This window comes from Dipodomys merriami, unplaced genomic scaffold (genome assembly GCF_024711535.1).
Source record: "Dipodomys merriami isolate MVZ:Mamm:240054 unplaced genomic scaffold, mDipMer1.0.p SCAF_198, whole genome shotgun sequence".
Classification (NCBI taxonomy): Eukaryota; Metazoa; Chordata; class Mammalia; order Rodentia; family Heteromyidae; genus Dipodomys; species Dipodomys merriami.
In genome coordinates, this window is record NW_027203359.1 from 2111448 (window position 1) to 2134141 (window position 22694).

Here is a 22694-nt window from a genome sequence, read left to right on the forward strand (position 1 = left end):
AGCTGTGCTGGAAGCCAGAAGTGGAATTACCATCAGCCACCAAATAAGGGGAGAGCCACAGTTGGTCTTACAATGTTTGGGGAGTTTCAAGCTAAAAGGCACCCTGTGAAATCATCTTGTGGATCTTTCTGTCACCACATTTGCTCATATCATTTATATTTATGGGATATCTGTGGGGGGGGATCTTCAAATGTTTGAGGGGAACAATTAAACTTAGTCTTCTAAAGATTCCAAGAAGGTAGACCCCTGTCTAGTTCCACCCTGCAGTGTTCATTGTGTGGTTAGGAAAGAAGGCATTTGAGAGACGTGGAATGTTACAAAGGAGGAACTAGTTGATCTCCTGTTTTGTTTCCCGGGGAATCACTGGCACAGAACCCATTGGATGGCTCAGGAACAGGGAAGCTGATGAAGCTCAAGACCCGAGTAGGCTTAATTCTCAATCATACTTAGTCTCCAGCCAGCCAACTGCCTAGAACAGTGGCTGACACAATGGACAATGCCTCCCATCTTTTCATCTGTGAGATGATTTCACAGGTGTCTTAGCTCATGAATACTGTTATTCTCTATGTAGAGCCCACAGCAATCTGTCCATATGCAAGTCCAGGTAGGTTTGATTTTCCTACAAAACAGTTCATTCCATCTCATGATTTGTATTAGCTGAGTTGGAAATGGTCCTGGATGGGACAGGTAATACAGTAGAAGAATATAATGATAAATGAACATTTTAAAGCGAAGTTGAGTCCCCAAAGCAACTTTTAACCAAATGCTCGAGTGGAATGCTGATCAGAAATTGATCTTTTCAACTTGGTTTTTTCATGGATAATTAGACAGTTGCTGCACATAATTACTAGCATATTAATTTGAATGGTTGCTTTTGCCTTTTTTCCCCCCGTGGCGTAAAAAAGTACAAAATGCTTGTGCTAGTCTGTGTCTATTTAAAGTAAAATGTTTCCCACTGAAAGAGGATAATTAGGAAACCCCAAACCGAGTGAGAGATCACTGGAGAATAAGTGTGAATGCCTGACCCTAGAACTTTCCAGTAGGCACAGGCTGCCACCATTGTCAGGCCACTGGGTGAAACATAGCCTCTCTTTTTATAGTTCCCAGTGTGTAGGCCAGGATGCCACAAGAGATCAATTTAGATACAGTGGTCACATTTTTTTAAAAGAGAACTGTAATTATAACCCTTAATTATGTACAGTTGTGCCTACTGAGTTAAACATAATGGCCCCTCCTACTTAGAAGTGTGAGCTAATTGCCTGCAGGGGTCAGGAGGATATGTGTGTGTGTCTATCCATCCATCCGTCAGCCAGCCAGCCAGCCCTTCCCCACCCCTATAGCCAGGCCTGCTGTGTCCATTCCACGCTTTAAGCATCAGGTTGGTTTTGCTTGCTTACTTGCCCTCCCTTCCTTCCTCCCTCCCTCTCTCTTTTCCTTCCTTTCTTCCTCCCCTTCTCCCTCTCTCTCTTTCTCTCCCCACCTTTAAGGTTCTACCTGTGTAGCCCAGGCTAGTCTTGAACTCTGCATCCTCCTGCCTCAGGTGGGATTACAGATGCACAGCAACAACAGGTGTGCTTGCAGTTTGCATTTTAGCCATTGATGCCACCCAGATTGCATGAAAAGTACAACTGCAGGAAAACTAACCTTCAGGGAATACTCGGTTGCCTCAGGGTTCAATTTCAGCCGCAATGGGCTCTGGGCTGGGGCTTAGTGATGCTGCACTTGCCCAGGCTCAATCCTAAACACCACAATAAAAAGCCAGTGAAGCCAAAATAACAGCCAGGTACCATTGGCTCATTACCACTTAGGTACTCGGGAGGCTGAGATCGGAAGACCCGAGGCTCAAACTCAGCTTGGGCAGAAAGGTCTGCTCTCATGTCCACTCAACCAGCAAAATGACAAGCTTGGAGGTATATCTCAAGTGGTAGAATATTGGCCTGACTAAAAGCACATACCCTGGGTTCAAACCCTGGTACCAGTACAAAAAAAAGAAAAACATAAAATTGAAAAGTCACTTTTCCTATCACTTTGGCCACAACTCCAATTCCAGCTTTTTGGTGGTTAATTGGAGATAAAGGTCTTCTTGCATGGGGCTGGGAAGGTGGCTCAGTGGTAGAGCGCTTGCCTTGCATGCCTGAGGCCCTGGGTTCCATTCCTCAGCACCACATAAGCAAAAAGAAAAAAGCCGGAAGTGTCACTGTGGCTCAAGTGGTAGAGCGCTAGCCTTGAGCTAAAGAGCTGAGGGAGAGTGCCCAGGCCCAGAGTTCAGGCCCCACGACCGGACCCCCACTCCCCCCCAAAAAAAAGTCTTCTTGCAGATTTTCCTGCTTAGAACCATAATCCTTAAATCTAGACCTCTCAAGTAGCTAGGATTACAGGCCTGAGCCACCTGCACCTGGCCAAGGTTCTATCCGTATGTAGTAGAAATAATGAGAAATAAATAAATGCTGTAGAACCAAGATGGAAGTACACTTCTCAGTATGGGTGATTATTCTCTCCTGCATAATTCAGGCCAACATTCAGATTTCTAGAATGTTTTATTTTCATCCTTCTTCCATATATGCCTCTCCCACCCTGCCCTCTACCAGACACCCATGCACAGATCTGTCTCTGTCTCCCCACCCCCCCACACCCCATATTCCCTGAAACGGTTACCAGTTAAAAGAGCAGCAGTGGGGTCATTGCTGCCTGGCCTCGAGGGCCGGCCAAGTGCCTGTCATCAAGTCTCTGTGTTACAAGAACTCAGAAACATATCGTTTTAGGTTACTACAGAATATTTAGTGTCCTAAAAACAGCCAGTTACAGTGGCTCATGCTTATTATCATTTTAACTACTCAGAAGGCTGAGATCCTATGGGAGGATCATAGTTTGAGGTCAACCTAGCTTAAGAGACCTCAGCTATTAGCTAGGTGTGATGAGGAAGACATAAATAGGAGGATCACAGTCCAGGACAGCCCAGGCAAAAAATGAGAGTCTATCTCAAGAATTAGGCAGGAGGCATGACTCAAGAGGAAGAATGCCTACCTAGAAAGTGCAAAGTTCTGAGTTCAAACCCTAGTACCACCAGCATACACACACACACACACACACACACACACACACACACACACACACACACGGATGTGCTTTCCTTTCTAGATCTCTTCTAGGAGTATACTAGTCTTACCAGAACAGCAAAGTCCAAAGGACTAGGGAGTTCAAAGAGGGGCATGCCAACACAATAGAAGCTAAAAAGGGCAAGAGAAAGCTGTAAGTACTGGCTCTTGTTGTAGTAGGTTTTTCCTTCTGTGTTTTCTAGTTTTCTTGGATGGGTTTTATGTGGGTGATACAAGCTTCAACCTTCCCTGCTGAAAAATGCAATATAGCTTTCATGATAAAAGAAATAACCCACTGCCTGGTGAAGTCACCTGGCCCCCAACTGCAGCCTCTGTCCGCACCATCATTTTGGGCCCATTTTACCTTTCCTTCTGCCTGAGTCCGTTCTGCATTGTGTCTGGTGGTTGCATCTGGTGATCGTCAAACCCTCTTGTTTTTCCAGATTCACACTGAAAGCCTTATTTGGCTCAACATTTAGAGCTTAGAACAAATAACATGGCATCGTCCGGAGAAAATCAAGTTTGGCCTGAACTCACCTCCCTTCAGAGTATGTTTCTCTGACCAAGCGCCTGCCTTCCCTCAACACCTGCGTCTACTCATTCCATCGAAAACTCTAGTGGTTCTGCACCCCTACTGCATGTTTTGCCCACCGTCTCAGTCCTTTCAGGCTGCTCTAATAAATCCCCTCAGCCTGAGTGGCTCAGTAACAGCAGACATTTATTTTTGACCGTTCTGGAGTCTGTGAGAAGTCCAGTGTTGAGGGACAGCAAGTCCCATGGTTGGAGGGGACCTTCCTGTGTCTCTCTATGGTGCACAGGGCAGGCAGCTGGCTGAGGCCTCCTTTATAAGTACACTCAGAGGTGAGCGCGCCACCCCTTTCTCCTATCCTCATGTTGTTGACTACGTTTCCATACAGGAACTTGGGGAACAGGGTTGTCTTCTGGGCCCATTCACTGTTTATCTACCAGATCAGCTCCCGTGCTTTAAAACTTTTGAAACCCAAGCCAGGTGCCACACTTGTAATTCTAGCTCCTGGGGAGGCTGAGGAGGTGAGGAGGAAGGCTGTCCCAGGCTTATCCAGGCATAAAGTTCACAAGGGCCCCTCTCAACCAGTAAAAAGCTGGGTGTGGTGGCCTGAGCCTGTCATCCCAGCTAAGTGGGAAATGTAAATAAGGATTGCCATCCAGGCCAGCCCAGATAAAAAGATAATGAAAGCCAGAAGGGAGATGGCTCAAGTGTTAGATTACCAGCCCAACCAGTGCAATACTCTGAGTTTAATCCTTGTGCTGCACGGGAGGGAGGGAAAGAATTAAAGATTGGAAATCTACTTTCCGAGTTGGAAAGATACTTTCAAAATTGGACAGGATAATACCTTTCTTATTTGTCAATATTTTCACAGTACTGTGCTTACTTATTGTTGGATAGAAAGGTAATCTTTTTATGTCCATGGTACTTTTGTTGTTACAAAATCATTAGCAGTTTACTCAATTCTATTCTCCATTGTAGGTGGGCAGTACCTGGGTGGGCAGTACTGAGGTAATGTTGTAAGCATAGAGTGTGTGCTGTTCAGTTTAACAGAATTACTGGGAATGTCCTACTGTTAATTTCCTGGACCTACTCTGTGGGATCTCTGAGAAGCAAAGCTCTGATTCAGATTCCAAGCCAACATTGACTTTAAGGATCTCTGTCAGATAACAAACACTTGGAAGTACTTTGGTTCACTTTCTTATTTTTGGAACTGTTACCTTTCACAATAAGGGTTTCTGAGAATTGCAGAAAAGTTTCTTGAAAAATACTAAGCTGCCTATTTGTGCGCGTGCACACACACGCACACTCTGGTATGGTCTCTAGAGAAGGATTAGGTAAAAAGAATTAAAAACTGCATTAAAACTAGGACCTGGAAAGCTTCCATGACTACTCCTGTTCTGAAAATCAGCATCCTGAATTCACTCTGGAAGAGTAGCCACCATGGGCCAGTGGTCCATACCATTACCCACTGAACGAATGAGCCACAGTCACCCCAAGAGTGACCAGGGTCTTCTGTGTGCAGTCTCTAAAGGAAAGTAAGCTTTCATCTTCTGCCAGTTTTGTATCTGAAGCTGAGGTCTCTCAGGGAGAAAGGAGGAGATGAGTTTTCAAAGGAGTCACTCACCAGAGGAAGCATGGTTATATTGACAGGTGGTTGTAGTTTCGGGGGGGGGGCACTCCTGTGGGTACGCATGTGTGCACACATGTATCCATTCCAGTAATGGGGCTTGAACTCAGGGCCTAGACACTGTCCCTGAGCTTTTTCACTCAAAGCTGGCACTCTACCACTGAGGCTACATCTCCACTTCTGACCTTTTGCTAATTAAGTGGAAATAAGAATCTAACAGACTTTCCTGCCCAGGCTGGCTTTGAACTATGATCCTCAGGGATCAGCCTCCTGAGTAGCTAGAATTACAGGTATGAGTCACATTGCACCCAGCCCCTTCTGATTTTTTTTTTTTTAATATGATACCCAAACAGTATTGAAACAACCCAAATTTTCCTAGTGAGTTCTTCCGGGCTCTTGTGGCTTTTCCCTCTGAGAGCAGGTGTGCCTTGGGTCTCTGACAGCAGGGTTCTGAGTGAGGTTTCCTCTCATACTCACACCTGCCAGCGGCCCCCAGAGATGGATTCATTGCTCCTGGAGAAGAGGCTTCGCACATGTGCCTGGTCTTAGACAGAGCTAATGAAGACACAGTGCAAACAGAATTATTCAATCGTCGGCACCCACAAGCTCTGTTTCCTTCTGGGGCCAGGCCACCAAGAGAACCCTAGTAGTTGGGAGGGAGTTGGTGGTAAGCTAGGGTAAGCCTTTACTAGAGGAGGAAGTGGTTCCTGGGTGGGGACAGACAGGGTGATTTTCCAGTAAGTCTGGGGAAGTGATGGCTGGGGACCGTGATGTTCGCCCTGGGAAAGGCAAGCTGACAGCTAACAGCAAGGAGTGGGGAAGTAGGCTAGACACAGCGTCCCCAGCTGTCTCTGCCAGTAGCCCGGCCTATTCCTCCATTTTATCCACCGTACGTTAGTTCCTGCATGTCTGGGGGTCCTTCTGGAAATGGCACATCCTTCCTCTTGGGTACCATGTTGGCCCGTCTCTGAGGACTTATTCCTGTTCCTGTCCTGCGAGAAGCTGATCCCTGGCCACACCACAGTTGAAGACGCCAAAGGTTTTCAAGGCAAGGAATTCCACATTCTTGCAGGCTTCACTCACCTTTCTCCCTTCTCCCAGGGTTAGAATTCCCTCTGCAACACCCCTGGATGGAGTCGTGGCCTCCGGTTACAGCATCCTGGGAGAGGAGCAACCCAGGCAGAAGTCAGAGAACGCAGAGAACAGACTTCCAGAACTGGCAGAGGTGTCCAATGGGAAGGAAGTTAGGAATATACAGTTTCTCATCTCTCCCCCCAAAAGAAGTTAAAAATTTAAAAAGCAAAAACCCACTATAGGGCTGGGAAGGTGGCTCAGTGGTAGAGCACTTGCCTTGCATGCATGAGGCCCTGGGTTCAATTCCTCAGCACCACATAAGCAGAAAAAGCCGGAAGTGGTGCTATGGCTCAAGTGGCAGGGCACTCGCCTTGAGCTGAAGAGCTGAGGGACAGGGCCCAGGCCCAGAGTTAAAGCCCCACGACCAACAAAAAAACCACTTTAGACAAGCACAGCATAGTGTACTGAATGAACCAAACAGAATCAATCCAAAATCCCTTTGCCTCTGTCTCATGACATGTTCTCAGTCACCAGTTACCTTGCCTTGATCTGCCTAGACTATTTGGAACTGGCTGTTTTAGCACCTGTGCGCCTCCTTCCATTTGGCACCTGGGCAGCTGGACGAAAGACTTCTATCAAAGATGGTAAAGAGAGATAGACATTCATCACTGGGACGTTTAGTGTGTCAGGTAAAAAGCGAGTCTTGGCCAAGAACTGGACATGATTTATTCACTCAGTTTAGAAATCTTCAGAGAAACAAGACAACACACCTCTGCTAACATGAAGGAGACCTTAGAATGCAGGCAAAAGACATCAAAGTTAGAGCAATTCTTGTTCCCAGGAGAAAATTGAAGTGTCTCCCTGGAGAGTACCCATGTTCGGAGAAGCAGCAGTGTCTGACTGTGTCAGACTCAGAAACAGAAAGAAGTTCCAGCCCAGCCATCCTAGTGCTACACTAGAAATAAGGCATATGAGATCCAGAGTTGTTGGGCCTAAGATCTGATGCCTATCCCAGGATGTACTGTGAGCTCCGGGCTTCCCTTCTAGGACTTCTTCCCCAGAATCCCCTTCTGCAAGAAATGGAATTAGAGGATATTAGTGAACAACTGCGTGAGTTGGAATGATGCCCCTGGCCAAAGGGAGCAGGATCAGAGTTTACGGCCAGTCTGGACTGCTTACTGAGACCCCGTCTGGATGGAAGGGAAGGAGGGAGGGAAGGAAGGAAAGAAAGGGGAGGGGAAAAGTGTACATTTAGATCATCCTTCCCCACCCCACCTTGATTTATCTTTCTCTTCCAACAACTGTTAATCTCAGTGTTCTTTCTGAATGGTTTTTAACTGGCTTCATGTCTTCAGAGCAACAGAATTTGAGGTATTCTTTTGGGTGTATCCTGGACTATCAGATGCTGGGGGGGCAAGGGAGGGCTCTCTGGGTTTTCCATCCTATCTCTGACATGACTAGGATGACCAGGCTAGAGAGCCACTACATCTAAGGTTAGAAGCTGGCAATTACTCCTCAACTCCTGGCAGTCTTGAGGCTTTTCCACCTGACTGGGTGGCATCACCTCTGCCTGCCTGCCTGCCTGCCTGCCTGCCTGTCTGTCTGTCTGTCTGTCTGTCTCTGTGAGTGACAGGGTCCCTGGAGATGTTTGCAGTGCATCTGCACAAGAAATTCTACATTCGATTTCCTTCCCACTTCTTCCCTGCTGCTCCTCCTATCAGGCAACTTCTGTCTTCACCACCTTGAGCCAAAGGGAAGTGGAAGAATGACGTCAGTAGAGCTCAGTAGAGCTGCCAGCCCTCATCACCCCCCCCCCCTTGTGTCTGCTGCCTGCTAGATGAGTTGTAGCTATTTTAGAAATCTTGATTGATTGCAACAGAAGCCAAACACTATGACTCTTACATTAGCCATGGGTTTCAAAGCTACAAACGTGGGTATTCTGTCTCTCTCTTAACCTATACCTAGGAATACTAAAAAGAAAAAGAAATGTCACGGGGGCGGGGAATGGCAGAAAACAGTATCAGCACAAGAGTTTTTTATGCTTGCCTTTGAAACAATGGTTCAGAGTATTGGTTTGCCTAAATTATAGCACATATAAGCTCAGCTCAGTTTCTCAACCTTTGGGACTGGATCATTCTTTGTCATGCTGGCTTGTCCTGTACCCTAGAATGTTGAGCAACACCCCCCCCCCCCCAGCCTCTACCCACAAGACACCAGGAGCACACCCATTTAGTTACCTTGTCACTGCAATGAAGAGTGTTTCCAGATATTGCCATATGTCCTGGGGGGAGGGAGTGTACGATTGCCCTTGGTTGAGAAACATTGGCTTTGTATGATCAGCGTGCATAAATGAAACCATGTATAAGTTACATTTCTTTTTTTCAGAATTAGCTAAATATGTTCAGATGGGTGATTTGCCTGCCTAATTCTAGAAAATGGGTAATGATATTTCTTTTTTTTTGCGGGGGGGGGGGGCGGGGTCCGGTCGTGGGGCCTGAACTCTGGGCCTGGGCGCTGTCCCTCAGCTCTTCAGCTCAAGGCTAGCGCTCTACCACTTGAGCCACAGCGCCACTTTTTCTTTTTGCTCATGTGGTGCTGAGGAATCGAACCCAGGGCCTCATGCATGCAAGGCAAGTGCTCTACCACTGAGCCACCTTCCCAGCCCCAAAATGGGTAACGATATTTCAAAGCAGATGTCTAGTGGCACCAAAGAAGATAAAAGAATTTCTGAGGAGGTCTGGGAAGGTGGCTCAGTGGTAGAGCGCTTGCCTTGCATGCTTGAGGCCCTGGGTTCGATTCCTCAGCACCACATAAGCAGGGAAAAAAAGCCAGAAGTGGCATTGTGGCTCAAGTGGTAGAGTGCCAGCCTTGAGCTGAAGAGCTGAGGGACAGCGCCCAGGCCTAGAGTTCAGGCTCCACGACCAGACAAAAAAAAAAAGAATTTCTGAGGAATGCTTCTCTTCTTTGGCCTTCATGGCCTTTCATATGCATCAAAAAGTTTTCTGGTACGGGGTGCTGGTGGCTCACGCCTGTAATCCTAGCTACTCAGGAGGCTGAGAGCTGAGGATCAAGGTTCAAAGCCAATCTGGGCAGGAAAGTCCGTGAGACTCTTATCTCCAATAAACCACTAGAAAGCCAGAAGTGATGCTGTGGCTCAAGTGGTAGAGCCCTTGCCTTGAGCTGAAGAGCTGAGGGGCAGCTCCCAAGCCCAGAGTTCAAGCCCCACAACTGATGCCCTGCCCTCCCCCCCAAAAAAAAGTGTTCTGGTGAATTTTTTTATAAAGCCCAGTGTCACCTGTCATGGGCCTGACACTTGTTTTTCTGAAATTTCTAGAGAATTCCACTTATCTAGGGATCACCAGGCATATTTCCTCAACAGGATGTTGAGCTTCAGGTAGCTAGATTCACTTGAACAGCAGATCAGAGAAGTTGTCATTCATTTATCCAATAGCTGCTCATCTGGCACTCATTAGGTTCCAGTGCTATTGTAGATGCTAGGCATACAGCAGTAAATCAGGCAGGCATGCATGAGGAGAGGGAGTGGGAGGGAATCTGAGTGCCTTAGTGTGTACTTCTGATTGGGTGAATCCAGTAATTTCTGTCTCAGTGTTTGTCAGCATTGTCTTCATGTATTTTTAAACATTTTTAAAAATTTGACTTTATGCAGCTGCATAATGGCCTTTATCATACTGTAAAGCACTTCAGGTATAAAAAGGAAGGAAGAGGTAGAGATGGAGAGGAAGAGGGAGGGGGGAAAGAAGAAATGAAAAGGAATTCTGAAAGTCAAGTAATAGTGTTCTGGCTTTCTACACAGTCAGTTTTGGTGAGTTGGTCAACGTAGAGCCAAAGATGGTACTCACATTTTTAACAAGTCCACTGCACTGAGGATTAAACCAAAGTAGCTCCTTTCAAGTTTGATGCCAACCACCATTTTAAAATGAGTGAAATGAGATTCAGCAATATCAAAGTCTCAGTTAATTAGTGTCAGATCCAGAAGTTGAACCCTAACGTCTCGTGCCTAGTCTAGTGCTTTTCCCCATTCTCTCTGTACCCTACTTTCATTTCCAAAAGGAACACCACATGATGTGGGGGACAGGGGGTCAGGGGAGGGAAGAACCAAATAGCTGCACCTTGATTCTGAAAACTTGGTTACCCATTTCTCCCACTGAAACATAATGTTGTTATTGATGTGCATGCAAGAGGATAGGGTTTGAAAATATCTTTAGGATGTATGGCTGTTTCTCAGTCTTGCACTTCAGAAAAGAGGCAATGTGATAAGACAGTGGCATTAAAGATGAAAAGTGCAATGACCCCTGGGAATGGGTGACATGTTGTTGACACATGAGCAAAGGAGAATTTGATCTTAGACACTGTGGTGATGGTGGTCGCAATTCTACCTATGGTGGCATGTCATGTGACGTTCCCAGTATATGGATGATTTGGGTTCCTTTAGTGGGATGCTAAGTTTGGTACTGTAAAAAAAAAATCCCTGACCCCAAAATAAATAAATATTATTTTATTCTCCTACACCCCTCTGCCTCACTCCAGTACAAATGAGGTATGTTTTTATCCACAAAAACTCACTGCAGAAAAATTTTAAATAACATATACTAATATGAATAGGTGCCAAGATGTGTTGTCAAGCAAAAAGATTTTAGAGTTGCAGAAAGCTGTTTTGCATACACAAGAGTCACCCTACCTTCTGTGCCCAAACCCAGAGTTCAAGCCCCGTGACCGACCAAAAAAAAAAGAATCACCCTACCTTACCAGCAGGAGAGAGAGGTACCAAGATCTCTAGTCCATACCTGAAACCAAAGATCCTATATATCTGAATTTTATAAATTCTACTGACATGTAGTATTTCATGTACCTGTCTATGATAACATTTACTTTTTAAATTAGGCACAGCAAGAGATGAACAGCAAAAGCACACACAATAAAATAGATTAATTATAACAGTATGTTAAATTATGAATTATGTCTGAAATTGTCTGCTTCTATTTTTTAGACTGTGGGTAACTGAAACCCCAGAAGGCAAAAGACAGCGCTAAAGAAAGAGCCGAGTACCATAAACCTAAACTGAGAGTAGCTGTGTGTCAGTGTTTGGATGAATATGTGCAAATGTTTATATTTAAACATAATTTCTGGACATATGTACATGGAAAGGGAGTCTCTGAAGAAGCTTGTGTTTCTCAATTTTGTATATCTTAATGCTACAGGCATTACTTTCTGATTGTTCAAAAGGGGAGAGGGGAAACTTAAACCGTTGAATATTAGCGTAAGGATTGTAGCAACTCTTCTCTTTGGAGAAGGTTTATGGAAGACTGTAGGCTCTGAAAACTGAAGTACATGCTGGGTATCAGTGTGGGACAAGGGTAAAAGCATAGCAGGTATTCTAGCAGAGTCCAGGACCTTTCTTCCTGGAGATGTGTGCAACAAAGGCTTTTCTCTTGGGCTCTTCCTGTTCAACCTAGAAGCCAACATAAGTCCTTGTGATATTGATCAGTACCATTCCAGTTAGTCTGTGCTTACATAGCTTATTGGATACAGGAAGAGGTCTGGTTGATTATTTCCATGTTCCTTTTCCTGTGAATGTGGGCAGTGGATCTAGATCACATTCTATTTGATATACTAGCAAATAAAACAAAATGCCATTTAGCAAAACAAATAAATAGCCGGGCGCTGGTGGCTCACGCCTGTAATCCTAGCTACTCAGGAGGCTGAGATCTGAGGATCGCGGTTCAAAGCCAGCCCGGGCAGGAGAGACGAGGCCGTGAGACTCCTATCTCAAATAAACCACCAGAAAACCGGAAGTGGCGCTGTAGCTCAAGTGGTAGAGCGCTCGCCTTGAGCTGAAGAGCTGAAGGACAGCGCCCAGGCCCAGAGTTCAAGCCCCACGACCGACGACAAAAAAAAAAAAAAAAGAAAGCAAAACAAATAAATAAATCTTTGCAATATTTTTATTAGGACACAAAGGTCCTTAAACTATAAAAGAAAACTGGTGTATTGGGCTGCATGCACATTAAATACATTTCATGGAGAGATACTATTTGTCAGTGGGATACCTGGAGACTTGGGAGTGATAGAAGTGTGCTCTTGTTGTTCTGTTCATCTTGATTTTGAGTCATGTAACAGGATTGTAAAATTTGTCAGACTTCAACAAACTCTACCCTTAAAATGTGTGTCTTTATTACATGTAAGCTCGTCGGCAGCATTTATTTTTGTAGGATGCCATACTACATAATACCCCAAGGAAGGGCTAGTATCGCCACTTGCAGTTCTTTGGTTTACCCAGTGACTTGCCAGAGGAGTGAATCCTATGTGCTGCCCTCCATTCCGTTCTCTGTTGAGGGCTACTATAGGACCTGGTCTTCTCAGAGCGGAGGTAAGGCTGGAAGAACCTATTACATACTCCAGTGAATGCCCTACCTGTTATACTACCCAGAATGCCTGGAGACCAGTGGGCATTCCAGGATGGCGTCTGCATTTATATCTGTAGAGGCAGCAGACGTGGCACATCCAGTTCTAAGGAAGCATGAATAGCTCATTAAACTTGTTCTGCATCGGCTGGGGGGGGGGGGGAGGATGTTTGTGAGGGGGTCAGCTGAGACTAAAGTGCTCCCCAAAAAAGTTTTTTCTAAATTTGTATGCATGTGAGTGGGGTTTTTGTTTTTATGTCTGAGGGTCTCCTGTTTGCTTTGATTTTACTGGCACATGGACATCTTCCTGACTTCTGTTTTTGTTCGTTTTGAAGAACACAGAACTTTTTTTTTTTGGCAGTATACACCTGTCGTATTTGTATTCTCAAAGATGGGAATGGACCTTTGCATGGTGAGAAGAAGAGCAAAGGCCATTCCACACAGAGGGGGGAGGAGAAGCTTCAGTGCTTGTCCCTCATGGCAATAATAATAAAATAATAATAATAATAATAATAATAATAATAATGCCTTGTAAGGAGGCCAAGCTCTAGGGGTGAGAACCTGGAGGAACTTCAGGACCAGTGACGTGAGCTTTAAGCTTTTCAGTTATTCATTCATCATACTTGTGTGTGTGTGTGTGTGTGTGTGAGAGAGAGAGAGAGAGAGAGAAGGAGAGAGAAAGAGTGTGTGTGTGTGTATGTGTGAGAGAGAGAGAGAGAGAGAGAGAGAGACACACACACACACACCTTTTAGACATTTCACCCTAGGAGTCACCAAATAAGTGAATCTGCCCATTTCTCGTATGCAATGCACGTATTAAAATAAGCTTGTACTCCATTAGGAAGTGTAAGTAACAGGCTTCTCCAGCAGACAGAATAGGGAGGGAAGCGGGGGAAAGCCTGCCGAGTTCCTTTGCTTTTTTTTTTTTTTTTTTTTTTGAGGCATTGTCTTCTGAAACCAGCATCATCCATATCATTAATGGCTCACATGGCTTTATACTATATTATCACATTACTCCCTTGGAATTAAACTATACATATAAAGTATGAAAAATGCAGGTTTTTTTAAACAGTAAAAGGGGTGGGGGGGGAGTCATTTTCTCTCATGATACCCAAAATAAAGTGCCATGGAGCCATTAGTAGTAAATTGAATTTTTTGGTATGTAATTTGTACAAAAACTGACAAGCATGAATCCCCCCCCTACACACACACACACTCCCCATCATTAGTTGCTGGGCTTAGCGGACAGGGAGACTGTAAGCTGCAAGGGCAGGCATTTTGATGTTGATTTCACTTGCACACTTCATTTATTTGGACAGGGCACAGGCGGCAGCTTCTGTCACGGGGCATCACGACACTATTAGTGAATTTCGCCCCAGGGCAGCTGGGCCGCTGGGCTGGGACAGATGTTCTTTTCAGCCTATTCAGTGACCATTCTTGGGGGTTGTTTACTGTTGCCATGGTGACCTTCATTTCCATAGCAGCAGCGCTGCTGTTTCTCAGAGGAAAATGAATTTAGTTATAAAAGGATAATATTTTTTTCTGTCTCTATATAACCTGCCATCTGTCAACTGGTAGATCGGTAAGGGTTTAGAAACTCATTAAGAATTATAGCAATAAAGTGATGAGTTGGGGGGGGATTTTTTTTTTCTTTTTTGACTCAGATTAAAAATCAGTACTAGATGTAGAAGCAACTGCTGTGCCCTCCTTATCAGAACTTTAATTTTTAGTGGGTTTTTTTTTTTTTCTATGCCTTTACCACCTCTACCCTCACTGTAAACACACATCACCTTGTAAAATGCGGTTCACATTTTGGTGGCCAGAGGAGCTAACTAAAGTCTTGTTTCCGGATGCAGGTATATCTAATGCTTTTTCCTCTTGATGTCAGCCTTCCCCCAGTTTGTTAAAGATTGCTGTGGCCCATGACTGCCAGCCCTCTCCTCCTACTCCTCCATTCCAAGGTCAAAGCTGAGGAGCTCCAGAGATGGGCAGCTTACCAGAAACATACAACACAAATTACAACATTAACATCATGACTGTGCTCAACTGATTAAAACCTGCTTCTTAAATCCCACTCTAAGCCTGCACTGGTGACTCACCTCTGTAATCTTATACTCAGGAGGCTGATATCTAAGGGTAGAGGTTCAAAGCCAGCCTGGACAGGAAAGCCAATGAGATTCTTATCTCCAATTTTTTTTTTTTCACTTTAGAATACCTTTTCCTTCTCTCAAATCTAAATTGTTTCTTGTTTTGTTTTGTTTTTAATCATCTTTGGGATAGCTCATCTAGATCCGGGATTTCCTTCTTGTTTTTTTCTATCAACATTCATTAGCAGGGGGAATCATACACACACACACACACACACACACACACACACACACACACACACAAACACACACACACACACACACACACACACACACACACACACACACACACCAGCCCTGTTGTAAATAATGTTATTTATTGGTTGATTTTTCCAGATCCTGACATTGATGCTGCCAGTGCCATGATGCTTTTGAATACTCCCCCTGAGATACAAGCAGGTTGTGAGTAGATATTTCTCTAGCCTACAGCACCATAGTTTGTGAACTTAACCTTCTCACTTACATCCCAGGCCACAGGAAGAACTAATGCAAATTAAACCTCCCCATGTAAGCATCACTCAAAAAAAATTATATAAGTGCATGATTGCATGCATATGCATGGAAACATGGAGCCATGCATATGTATGAATGAGTGCATCAGTGTGCTGCTGAGTAGATGGCTAGTAAGAGGTCAGGGTTTATGACTAGAGGAAGAGAATCAGACTTCATAAGGATTCCCAGTGGAAACAAGCTTCCTTTCTCCTATAGGAGTCGTTGCTATGAGTTTGTAAGGGAGGTTCCATGGGGCCTGCTGAACCATGTTGGAGCTAAACAGTAGGCATTTTTAGAACATTCTTTTCTTTCTGGGCTCCCATTTTGGAAAGTGTGTCTTACCCTAGGCTAGCCTTAAAATGCAGCCCTGATAGCTCCTTGTACCATCTCTCTATAGCCTTCTAGGCTGATCGGAGATAAAGGCAGGGCTGGTTTAGCTAAGCAGGGTTTCTGTCTTCATCTTCTATTGGCCATTGAGCCAACATCAAGTATGACACAACTCTTTGCTCCCTTGGACTTTACTTAGGTCTACCTCCTCGTGGTTCTTCACATCTGGGCAGCTTTTAGGAAGGTCTCCTTCCCAAGGGATAAAAAAGCAACCTTCAGCCAAGGCATCTGCCCTTTGGACCTCTCAACTGGTGGCTGATGCCTTGTTCCTATCCCACAGTAAGCCAGAATCCCATTGAGTAGACCGACACCTGGTATACCAGGGTCTGCTCAGCGTCTCATTGGGACACTGCTCCATCACAGCTTCTTACTGATGAAACACTTCGGTGTGAGGAGGGTGACATGAAGTGGCAGACGACACCGTGTCACTGCTAGGAGATTTTCCCACCTGTCTCATTTCTGTGGACACTGGCTGCCTGAAGGCCTTATGGCCTCCTTGGCAGCAAGAATCCTCCCACACCCACTCATGGAGATGATAGTATTTCCCATAGAAAAACAAATACCTGTCCTCAGACCACAACAGTTGTCACCGTGAATGAGTCCAGAAATCAGAGCAGCCTCCATAGCCCTGCACTTGTCCCAGCCTGTCCTGACAGCATTAGGAAACTTGACTCCATTTTTCACTTCTTTGTTCCTCTTTTCAAAGAGCCAAGTAATACAGCCAAGCATTCTCAGGGAGCTCTGGCCCCCTGCCTGGCTGCTCTTACATGCCTCTAACTGTACAATTCTCATTCTCCCTATGCTAACCTCAGATTCACAGCATTTAGAGTATTAGGCTGCCCAGCAAACACCAGTGCTAAGCAGATGTGTAACGGACATCCTTTGATAATTGGCAGATAAGCTGGAATGTGGCTCTGAAATACTCATCCTAGGTTTCAGGGGAAAAACATACATTCCAAACCTACCTCCAAGCTGGACACCGGTCTATAATCCTCAGCTGTTCAGAAAGCTGAGATCTTGAAGATCACTGTTGAAAGCCAGAAGTACCGCTACTCCTCATAGTAGAGTACCAGCCTTGAGCACCCAGGCCTAAGTTTTAGCACCCGTATTAGCAAGTACGCACAGAACCTCAGCACATCCGAGAGACCCTTTCTCACTGGATTCTTTGTTGGTGGTGGTGGTTATCAGGTTTGAACTCAGGGCCTGGGCGCTGTCCCTGAGCTCTTTTTTCAAGGCTAGCACTCTACCACTTTGAACCATAGTACCACTTCCAGTTTTCGAGTGATTAATTGAAGATCAGAGTCTCATGGAGACTTTTCTGCCTAGGCTGACTTCAAACCAGGATCCTCAGATCTCAGCCTCTTGAGTAGCTAGGATTACAGGCGTGAGCTGCCAATACCCAGCCTCTCATTGGATTCTTGACTACAGTTGAACTCCTACAAGTAGTTAAACCTCTCCCTTCTCCATCCAATGGTAAATCATTCTCTTTCTAAGACACCCATAGTTCTAATTTGCATTGAAAGTAGATGATCCCTAAGGGCCCCAGGAAGAAAGAACCAGGGTGGCTACTAATGTCAGTTGAGGACAGGTGCAGCCAAGGTAGATAGAGGAAGGCTGTGGAGAGGATAGGAACAAGAAGTCATATTCATCTGCCCGTCTGACCTTCAGCCTGGTACAATCCTTTGGAGGTCAAGTGTAAGCATGGGCAATGAGCAGATTGGGAAAGGAAGTGAAGATATCTCAAATGTGTTTTCTTTGTATTTATAAAACCAGGTGTCTGATCTTTAACCTTCTAATAGGCCCAGCCAGAGGGGGAACCATGTCCAACAGTCAGCAGCTGCTTTTAGTTCCATCCTCCTAACTTCTTGCTTCCCTGCCTACCACACCCCCACCTTTGGTTTCCATTTCCATTACCCAGTGCTTCTGGTCTTGAGAGCAGAGGCAGTTACCTTGACAGCAGGGTCTGGAGCACCAAAAATGGGAAGTGTGGTTCAAAAATATGATCTGCCAACCATCAGGCTAAGAGTAGCCGGGGCAGGTTGCAGGGTGGTCGTTGTGGTGTAGGGTGGCAGTGTGGACAGATAGGACCGTGTTTGAGGCACATGTCCCAGTGTGTTTGGATGCAGACCTTGTCCGGAGTGACTTGTGAGAGCTAAGAGTGTTTCCTCTCTGCATTCTCCCGAGACGGATGCTGTGGCTGGGCTCTGTTTATTGAGCCTCCTCGTGGGGTGCTATTTATAGCCCTGTGTTTTCACCTCTGGGCCCTTTGATGAAGCTACCAACATCATCCCTCTTCACTGTTCACTCCAAGCAGTTCCAGGCTGGCCCGGGTGCCTTGAAAGGTTTCTCCTTTGTCATTGCCCTTTAAAGCTACTCCACTTTAGGTCACCAGATGGCAGCCCCTCAGAGCTTTCTCCTCCTTCTCGTGCTCAGCATCTGCAGTGCTAGCTCAAGGCTGGCAAGACTGGCCACCATCCAGGATCTGAGGCTGAGTCGATTGTACAAAAGAAACCGCTCAAGACACTAGAGAAGCGTAAGCCTCTTTCTGTCTAAGGGGTGTGAACTGCCCTGGAAAACCCCTCCCCAGCCCACCCCCTGCCCTACCCTTTCTTACTTGGGCTGGATCCCAATGGGCCCCTCCAACCTCTCATTTCAGTCTGATGTTTCCCTTCCAACAAGCCAGCGGATGAGGCTGATCAAAACCTCGGTTCCAGCAGCTTGTCTGCCCCCCGGCTCCTGGGGTGCAGGTAACATTCGCTTTCTCAGACTTTGCCAGAGTGTAGCACGAGATGTATTCTGTAAGGAGATCCAGTGCCTCACATGCTCAGGATGCTACTCTAGGACAATCATCCTGGACATGGCTAGCTTGCTGTTTTTCTAACTTTGAAAGTCAAAAAACCATCCACCTCTCCCACCCTCCCTGCGGCTGGAGAGGCTGTGGGGAGATTCATGGCAGCTTCCGGAAGCCCCTCCCACACCTGCACCGCACCTCCTCCTCCTCCTCGACAAGCCTTGTGAGTCATCTTTAACCCCTGTGGAGGAATTATGATTAAGTCAGGAGAGCCAGATCACTATTACTCATCTTCAAAGGGCTTATATAATCCCTGGTGGGAATGTTCCAGAGATGAACTCTAGATAATAAACAAAACATCTGACTGGACTGTGGAGAGGGGGAGGAGGGAGGGGCAGTTGTCCCTGGAACCCAGGTATAGGTCAGTCATGGCCAGCACAACTGAAGAAAAGTACTCAGGGCCTGCAGTGCCAACCCTCTCCCTAGCCTGCTTCCAAGCAGGCAGGTGGTAAAGAGCGCCTTTGGGGAAGGAAAGGATTATAGGATCACCTGCAGCTCGGCGTATGGCCTGTGGGAGGTGGCCAGGGCTGCCCTCCAGAGATGGCCCTAGGAGCTCCCCACAGGTTAATCTTAGAAGTTGGGAGGAGAGGGAGCGGGAATCAAAGATGTTGCATACACACCAAGAAAACTGAGGAAGGGCTGAAGGATGACGTAGTGTACTGCGAAGTTTGGTGTCTTGCCTGTTTGTTTGTTCAGTTACGATTCCCAAGATTGCATGGTCACCTCACATCACAGCGTCTGCAGTGATTCGGCTGTTTCAGTACTATGTGAATGTTGTGTTCTCGCCACTGTCAGAAAGTTTAGTGGTTCTCTAGCTGCAGAGCGCATGGTCAGCCAGCAAGTATTGAGTTCTTCGGTGCTGATGTTCATGACACTTTATCCCAGCATCCACAGACCCTAGATGTGTGTCTCCTTGCCTCTAAAAGATGCGTTAACCAAGTCGACAAGAAAGGGTGGTATGGGGACTGGTGGCTCACGCCTATAATCCTATTTATTCAGGAGGATAAGATCAAAACCAGCCCAGGAAAGTTATCTCCAGTTAACTACCAAAGAGCCAGAAATAAGCTGTGGCTCACCCCATTATTGACACAAAATGATGGATGGATGGATGGATGGATGAATGGATGGATGGATGAATGGATGGATGGACGGATGGACGAGGAGGGAAGGAAGGAAGATAAGAAGGCCCTAGAAGCCTGAGCCTCTTCCACCGAGAACAACAGTCAGCTAGAAGTTGGTTTCAGACATTGACTTTCCTAGGTCTTTGACCTAGCTGGAACCCAGGCTAACATCTCAGTATGTTGGGTGAGTTGAATTGCTCTTTACCTGGGAAAGTTACACTTTGAGGGAAGTAGATTGAGAGAGAGGGAAGGTTGTAGATGTGCTAATTAAACAAACAACAGAAGAACGTACTCATTGCTACTGGATCCCATAGTCAAAAAGTAGCAAGCGGTGGCTTGTAGGATGCCCTTCTTGGACAGAACCATTGTAGACTGGCTGTGCTGTTTTCCAGAAAGGAGAAGAGATGGGGGAACAGTGAAGTGTACTAGCTGGCTTCTGGCAGCCAGTGAGCAGACGCAAACACATCCGCCATCTCAACATGGAGTCCACTGCCAATGAGAGGGACTGAGAGATGCCAGGATTGGCAGAGGAGGTGCTCAGTGAAGCTCATTTGAGAACAGGCTCCAGGATCCAGAGAATGAGGCAGCTTACATGCCAGAAGTCTTGTGGGTTCGGGAAATAGCTCGGAAAGCCGGGTAATGCTGAAGTGTCTGCGAGTTCCTCTTTGAAGTGAGTAGAATTCATGAATCAGGGAGATGTTTTAATAGGGGAACTCAAAAGTTAGGGCTAACAAAACGCATAATTCATAATAATATCTCCTTAGAGATCATTAGCTTGGGGTGAAGTAGGATGATGGAAAGGTGATGGTGATGGTGATGCTAGTGATGAGGAGGAAGAGGGGGAACAATCATGGTCAAGCCACTGAGCTAAGCAATTCCTGTCGCCTGCCATATTTAACCCTCAGAACAGTCTTGTGAGGGATGTTTCTCTGCCTGCTTCCATTGGTAAAGAAACAGGCACGGGAAGGCTAAGGTAACTATCCCAGAGTTCCCATGCTGTCTGGGACACCTCAGACCATCTCCAGGAAGGGCTGTGTGACACAGGAGCACCCCCAGGCTCTGGTCCCCCCAGTAGATTCCTGGTGAGGGTTGGTCTCCTTCGTGTTTCCTTTCCTGTTGAGTTGCCCCTTTGACCACATTCATGGGGCTCTGTCTTCGAGCTGCTTTTCTTCTCATAGGCAAATGACTTACGGCCGTGCCAAGTTCGGCTCATGTGTTCCGTGTCTTCTACTTATTCTAATCCTGTTGTAAGGGCTGGCTCCCTAGTCTATGTCTAGTTTTAGATGTTGGGATGTCCACTTTTCAGGGATGTTGTCTCTGACATGCTTTCACGGGGGAGCAGAAGTATCATAAACATGGCCGTTACTCTTCCCAGCTTCTCTGTCACCAGGAAGATGGCGGAGTTCTTCCATCTTGGTCTGGCTTGTGTCTCAGGCTGTTTCAGAGGGGTTTTCACTCCCCCTAAAATCAAGAGGGCACAGCGTTAGTGATAAGCATCAGGTATCTGTTAACTCACTTCAATCATCAGTTTTGTTCCCACCATATTTGAGGGGTTGAGATCCTTGCTCCAGGAATACAACTGGTAGTTAACTGACACGGGGAGGGGTGGGAATGGAAGGGGGGGGATGCAGGCCTAGGTTGCTCTGGCACAGGTCAAAAAAAGACAGCCCCAGAACCGGCAGACAGGCACACACGTGCGCGCACGTGCACACACACACACACACACACACACACACACACACACACACACACACAAAACCAGATCACTTCTAAGTATTTGTATGTACTGCTTTCTGCCTTTGAATTCCAACAGAGATGACACTTCCTACAGGAGTATTAGCTTGAATACCTATTATACCTATTAGCTTGAGTTAGGTATCTCCATCTGATGCCTATAGTCTCCCTGTCTACCACTGCTTATTTGTACTTACCCTATGTCCTCACCACCTACACTGGAAGATATTTAGTAGAAGTTCTCAATAAAATTAATGGGGATAAGTATCTTTTTTGCTGACCAAGATTGGATCTGTGACTTCGATTTTTTAACCAGTGGTTGATCTGCACAGCATGCTGTATCAGATTCTTTGCTGTTCTTCCTGAGATCCCAGCTCACGGTGAGCTGACCATGTCTAGGAGATTATCATGCAACACAATGGTTGATGCCTTCTGCCACAGTTCCCCGAACACAGAAACCAAATACCCATCTCCGAAGACTGAAAACAGTTATCTGCAAACATGAGTTCTCTTCTTCATTTTCCTCCTGTATTTTTCCTAGAAGTTTTGCACCTCTAGTTTTGCCACACAGTAAACTGTAACTCCTTACCTGCCACACTAGACTTAAAATATTGGCTCAATCTGGCATTCTCTTTACTGTACAGTTGGGAAATTCTAGAATGTTGGATAGTGAGTAGACTTAAACAAGAGTTTCAGTTATCAGCCATCCGTGCTTTTGTAAGATCTAGTTAGAAGGGCCTCACACAAACCTGGTTTAAAAAAAAAACCAAAACAGCCAAATTGTTTTAGTAAGGGGTACAGAAGGCTCAAGAAATTGATACTCTTAAAACCGTCCTATATTCAAAAGTGGATAGATATATAACCCAATTAAAGCTTTGGAATATTTATGAATGCACATTCTTTTTAGAGATCTAAAAATTAGATGAATAAAACATATATTTAGGTAATTTGTCTTGGAAAAATGTACATGAATAATACTGGCTTTAAAAACTCAGTCTGCGGACTGGTTTTAGGTATTTTTGTGTGTTTGTGCTAGTCCTGGACACACTGTTTCTTTTACTCAAGGCTAACACACTGCCACTTGAGCCATCGATCCACTTCTAGCTTTTTTTTGAAGTTTATTGGAAATAAGAATCTCCTGAAGCCAGGGGCCAGTGGCTCAGACTGTAATCCTGACTGCTCAGGAAGCTGAGATCTGAGGATTGCAGTTTGAAGCCA

General features: G+C 45.7%; 1 protein-coding gene across 11 annotated transcripts in view; it reads left to right on the forward strand.

Annotated features, from left to right (window-relative positions):
* The window catches only part of Foxn3 (forkhead box N3), a 370110-nt gene that overhangs the window by 325585 nt on the left and 21831 nt on the right, over positions 1–22694 (forward strand). For 9 of the 11 annotated variants that reach the window (XM_070028584.1, XM_070028589.1, XM_070028585.1 and 6 more), the window contains one exon: positions 15228–15293. The exons of 1 other annotated variant lie outside the window; for it this stretch is intronic. In XM_070028584.1, coding sequence (XP_069884685.1) covers positions 15228–15293 — 66 coding nt within the window. The remainder of the gene's footprint in view (positions 1–15227; positions 15294–22694) is intronic. One more of the 11 variants, XM_070028592.1, reaches the window with a different exon arrangement.